Here is a 5,477-nt window from a genome sequence, read left to right as displayed (position 1 = left end):
ATTTACCATGCCCCATTCCGAGAATAATGCCTAGGCTATTACAAAACTGCATTTTGAAAAGAAATGACATTGGCAAAGTAGGGCTCTAAGTTTAAGGTCATTACTAGGCATGGGCTACACTTTCCCCCCCGCCCCGGGGCGCGCCACGCGGCTTGCAGGATCTTACTTCCCCCACCAGGGATGGAACCCGGGTCCCCAGCAGTGGAATCCCGGAGCCCTAACTACTGGACCGCCAGGGAATTCCCAAGGGCTACACATTTTAATTTTAATTTGTGGGCCATGATATACTCCTATAAGATTTCCTTTTTCTCCTGCTTCTATCCTAGAAAAAAATTTATCTTTAATTAACAAATTGAGGCTTTTCTTAGAACCTTCTGACAAAAGAAGCTTTAGAGATTCTGCAGAAGGAGCATTAAAAGGCTTCTTTGATTCTATTCAATACAAACCACGGAAAATGTTGAATTTTCTTTGAAGTAATCAACAAACGTCTCCAGCTACAGCTCGAGTTACACAGTAAGAACCCTTGTCAGTAACTGGGTGAGAAGTTATATTTATGATCTGCCTTATATAAAACAAATCTTTGCAAATAATAATTACTATTTATTGAATGCCTACTATGGGCAAGGCAGACTGCTACATGCTTTGCATACATTCTAACATTTTTTCCAACTCCCTGCTGAAGTAGGTTTGTCCCCACTTTACAGATATATAAACTGAGAGTCATGAAGGTTAAGTAGTTTCCTCGAAGTCAGTCAGCTAATAAAGTATGGCAGGGGTGGGCTCTGAACTCAGGTCAGTTTGAATGCAAAGCCCATGACTAGAAATAAAATGGGGCTGAAACAGAGCTGGGTCTGGCCGTTCAGAAAACATTAAGATGTTTTCGTTTTTATGCTAACTCATAGCTTGAACTTCAAACAGTTTTAAAATAATTGTTTTAAAATAACTATTTTTAGATAACTGAGCTTGCACTCTTGACTTAATCGCAGTTGCTAAGAGCAGGGTGCAGAAAGAACAGTGCTGCCTGATTGCCAGACAGACCCGGCTTCTGATTACATCTCCGCCGCTTACTGGCTATGTGCCTAGAGCATCTCTGAGCCTAAATAACATACCTTGCAAAAATGTCGAGAAGATTCCAGTACAGTGCCTGGCACACAGATCCTGATTTAATTATTATTCCCGTGGTTCTGCAGCCGCCTTCACGCTCCGTGCAAGGCTAGGCTGTTAGCTTAGGGGCGAGTTCCTTCAGGGTCGTCTCAGAGATCTTCTCTTGGAAACCTCTCCAGTTGATTCTTTTTGTTTATTCTCCCTCATCTCCTGATTCTTTTTTTTTTTTTTTAATGGAAAAAATCAGGACAACAAGGAATTATTCTGAAAGGAAATTTACAACTTAAATTATCTCCATAAGTGCGCCACATCACATTTTTGGAGCTTTTAATGTGACTTGGATTAATTTTAGTTTACCTGCCTGCACCAAGGAGCCTCCCATGGGACCCCGGGATCTGCGGCTCCTTTTCCGGACCTCCTTTTAGAGGGGCTGTTTTTCACCTGTTCTTGGCCATCCAAGCGCCCCTTGTTCTTAGTTCCACCCCCTTGCAGACGCGCCAACGCCCAGCCTGGGCTCGCTCCGAGCGGCGGGTAAGAACCGCGGCAGGCGGCAGGGAGCGCTAGCGTCCGGCTGCGCGGCGTTTGAAGGCCCGGCGTCCAGCAGGGGGCGCCCGGTTGCCGGGCGCCCGGCATGGGAAGCGAGTCAAGCCCCGCACGCCCCCTGCGCGGCCCGCGTGACCAGAACGCACCGGCCGGCCTTCCGGAGAGGGTGGGGTTGGTATATAATGCGCGGAGGTCGGGGTCGGCATTCGGTTCTGGGCGTTAGCATCGTCCGCTCGCGGCACCCTGCCAGGTCTCCCAGGTGAGCTGCCCTCGGGCGGAGGCTCTGGTGAGCCGGCTCGAGGCTGGCTTTGGGATACGTTGGCCGGTTTGGAGCCCACCAGGCTGAGTCCTAGTAGCTGAGTTTTGATCAATATCTTGGATTTTTTTTTTTTTCTTCTAGATTTGGCATTCTACACTGAAGTCATCATGAGCTTTTTCCAACTCCTGATGAAAAGAAAGGAAGTAAGGTTTTATTTATTTGTTTGTTTATTTATGGCTGCGTTGGGTCTTCGTTGCTGCGGGTGGGCTTTCTCTAGTTGCGGTGAGCTGGGGCTACTCTTTGTTGCGGTGCACGGGCTTCTCAGTGCTGTGGCTTCTCTTGCGGAGCATGGGCTCTAGAGCGCAGGCTTTAGTAGCTGTGGCGCAGGGGCGTAGTTGCTCTGCGGCATGTGGGATCTTCCAGACCAGGGCTTGAACCCGTATCCCCTGCATTGGCAGGCGGATTCTTAACCACTGCGCCACCAGGGAAGTCCAAAAGAAAAAAGTAAATTTTTAAAGCACCTGAAAATCTGACTAAAAATATTAACTTTTAAAGATGTTGAAGAAAGTATAAAATGATATAGAGCTATTCTGTTATATTTCAAGTGTTTCATATTGAAACGTCGGAGTATTTTGTTCTCTGTTAGCTTATTCCTTTGGTGCTTTTCACGACCGTGGCAGCGACTGGAGCTTTGTCTTTTGCTCTGTATTCCCTTCGAAAACCCGATGTGATGTAAGTAGGCATTCATCATTTATAAAAACGTTTTTAGCCGTGTTAGGTTGACCTTCAGTTTATGAAATGCATGGTATCAGTTTCCTGGTTTTCCCCCACGATAGGAATGTCGAATTGTGAACTTGGTTGGAGTCAGGGCCAGAAAGCATCCAGGTATCAGAAGACTATCAAATGATGATTAGTGATAAAATAAGTTTACTAATATAAGTTCCTTGTATCTAAATACCCTTTCATCCACTGGCCCTCCTCCTCGTCTCCTGCAGCAAAATAAAGCTTGTTGGTTTTTTTTTTTAAACTTAAGTTTTGAAATTTAAAGTTCTTAGACGGTCTTTTGGGATATACATCATCAATCTTAATCATTTTAATAACATTTTAAAATGTCAGTTCATTAGAAAGGTCATTCCTAATGTGGTAGAGTTTATAGATTCAGTTGTCTACAATGAATCTAATCTTAGCCCTGGATATAAGGTAAAATACTATGTGTCCTGGAATATGAGGAAGAGAAAAACCTGAAACTAATATTGACCGGGTGCAGGGCTCCGGAGAGCCGTAATGCTAGGCTCTGGCAGTTCATCACCTACAGGTTTCAAGCCCAGCCCTTCTGCCTCTTCCAGAAACTGGGGTAAGAGCATATTTGCTTGCTCTTAGCCTGGCACTTCCACCCTAATTGCTCTTCAGCTTATGAGAACATTCTCCAGTCTAGCCCAGTAAAGGGAATATAGACCTCCTACCCTGCAGAGGAATTGATCCTTGATGTTTGAGCCAAACTGTGAAGCTTTTTAAAGGAATGTTCCATCAATTTCAATTAACTCAATGCCTAAGTATGCACTCTTGAGTCTGTCCCAAGCGTATTTATAAACCCAATATCAGACTTAGTTTAAATGCACTTACTTTAATGTTTAATCAGCTTTCTTTTATTTTTAGCATTGATCGAAAAAGAAATCCAGAACCTTGGGAGACTGTGGATCCTACTGCACCTAGAAAGGTATTGCTACATTAAAACGTGATTTATACTTAGCGGAAACCTTAGCACATTTGTCAGCAAAATAGATGTAATACCTTTTCACCTTTAGGGTGCCATTTAATATGTAGTGCAAAGAGAGTGCTGTAGGGTTATGGAGATTTAGTTCAAATCCTTGCTCCATTAGTCACAGGTGATTTTAGATAATTTGGCCTCTCTGAGGCTCTCAGAATCTATAAAATGGGCACAATAATAGGGCTCTTCCTCAGAGTTTAGAGGATTAAAGAAGATAAGATAGAGTCCTTTAGCACAGTGCCTGGCCCATAGTCAGCACTCAAATATTAACTTTTATCATTATTGTGACACATCATCTCCTTTTTTAATTTAATTTTTATTTTATGTTGGAGTATAGTTGATTTACAATGTTGTGTTAGTTTCAGGGGTACAGCAAAGTGAATCAGTTATACATATACATATATCCATTCTTTTTCAGGTTCTTTTCCCAAATAGGTTATTACAGAATATCGAGTAGAGTTACCTGTGCTTATTAGTTATCTTGTCCACAGCTCTGTGCCTTTTCCCTTATTGTATAACTTGGATCATTTGTACCTTTGTTGAGTAATTACAGTGAGGAAATTTTAAGAGCCTACTATGTGCCTATCTCTGTGCTGGGAGCATCATACCTCCACTCACACGGAGCAGACGCACTTTTTGAGCTTATAGTTCACATAAAACCATAGGGAATTTAAAAATCTAGAACCTGTTAAGTGAAAGTAGGGTAAATGGATATGACCTTTCTCTCTGATCCTATAACACTCAGGAACCCAAAGGCTCTTTAGAGGGATAGAGGGATAGAACCAGCCCATATTACTGTTTTAGCGATGGGCAGAGGTGATTCGTTGACTACAAATGTTATGGTGATGCTTTTTCCAAAGGGAGCTGTGTACAAATCCCAGAAGGGGACCTGAGGATGGACAGATCCTAACAAAACATTTTTATTCTTTTTTTAAAGCTTATAACAATCAACCAAGAATGGAAGCCTATTGAAGAGTTGCAGAAGGTCCGAAAGGCAACCAGGTGACCAGTCTTCGCCATTTTCTTCCAAAGAGTACTCTATGAATCTAGTGGAAACACTTCTGCACAAACTAGATTATGGATACCAGTGTGCGGAAATGCTTCTGCTACATTTTTAGGGCTTGCCTACGTTTTCAGACTCTGGATAAAGAATTATAAAGGTAGTGCAACAATAACCACATAGTCCCAAAATAAGATTCTATGTTTATTTTCTTGTTGTAAATTTGCTTTGCGTATTGAAATTTTTGTGTTTATGATGCCTGAATGTTCTACTTAAAATGCATAAAGATTTGTTAAATTTGATTGTCTCCAATAAAATACCATTTGTGTGAGATTTCTTAAAGTTCAGGTATATATTTAAATAGAGGAGAAAGTCTTTTTATGGGAGATAAACACATTCTGAAGCATGGAACTTCATCTTTTTTTTTTTTTTGGAACTTCATCTTTTTAAATAACACCCAGTGCAAATTTCTGTATCAACTTTTTTTCCAAGTTCACTCATTCATCAGAAATCTACTGAATAACTACCGTTATCCAGGCACTGTTCTTGTGCAGCTGAGATAAAGCAATGAACAAAACCAAATTTTGGAGGGAGAGGAATAAAAGATGGTAAGTACAGTGAGGAAAATGAAGACAAGATGGGGTATGAGACTTGCATGGGGATTGGTCTTGGAGGAAGTACTGGGATTCTGGCAGTGATGGGAATGTGGGGCATGCGAGAGTAGCCCTCCAGATGCCAAGTGGTGCTCCTGTGAGGCGTGGGGAGGGGAGGATGGAGAGCACCCCACAGAGTCTGGGGCTCCT

General features: G+C 42.4%; 1 protein-coding gene across 1 annotated transcript; it reads left to right on the top strand.

The window, feature by feature from the left end:
- The first annotated feature begins 1,782 nt into the window (after nt 1-1,782).
- C3H15orf48 (chromosome 3 C15orf48 homolog) lies at nt 1,783-4,986 on the top strand. Its single transcript, XM_007169700.2, has 5 exons — nt 1,783-1,906; nt 2,048-2,109; nt 2,553-2,638; nt 3,563-3,623; nt 4,612-4,986. Exons 2-5 carry the CDS (start codon nt 2,074-2,076, stop codon nt 4,678-4,680), a joined length of 252 nt encoding a protein of 83 aa, XP_007169762.1. The 5' UTR covers nt 1,783-1,906; nt 2,048-2,073; the 3' UTR covers nt 4,681-4,986.
- The last annotated feature ends 491 nt before the right edge of the window (nt 4,987-5,477 follow it).

This window comes from Balaenoptera acutorostrata, chromosome 3 (genome assembly GCF_949987535.1).
Source record: "Balaenoptera acutorostrata chromosome 3, mBalAcu1.1, whole genome shotgun sequence".
Lineage (NCBI taxonomy): Eukaryota > Metazoa > Chordata > Mammalia > Artiodactyla > Balaenopteridae > Balaenoptera > Balaenoptera acutorostrata.
This window is presented reverse-complemented; position numbering and strand designations above follow the sequence as displayed.

What these genes read in the sequence shown, in the direction of transcription:
- C3H15orf48 (XM_007169700.2), top strand. Translation starts at nt 2,074, where the DNA reads ATGAGCTTTTTCCAACTCCTGATGAAAAGAAAGGAA. An exon ending in TCCTGATGAAAAGAAAGGAA is followed by an intron (nt 2,110 to 2,552) that starts GTAAGGTTTTAT and finishes GTTCTCTGTTAG; the next exon opens with CTTATTCCTTTGGTGCTTTT. An exon ending in CTTCGAAAACCCGATGTGAT is followed by an intron (nt 2,639 to 3,562) that starts GTAAGTAGGCAT and finishes TTTTATTTTTAG; the next exon opens with CATTGATCGAAAAAGAAATC.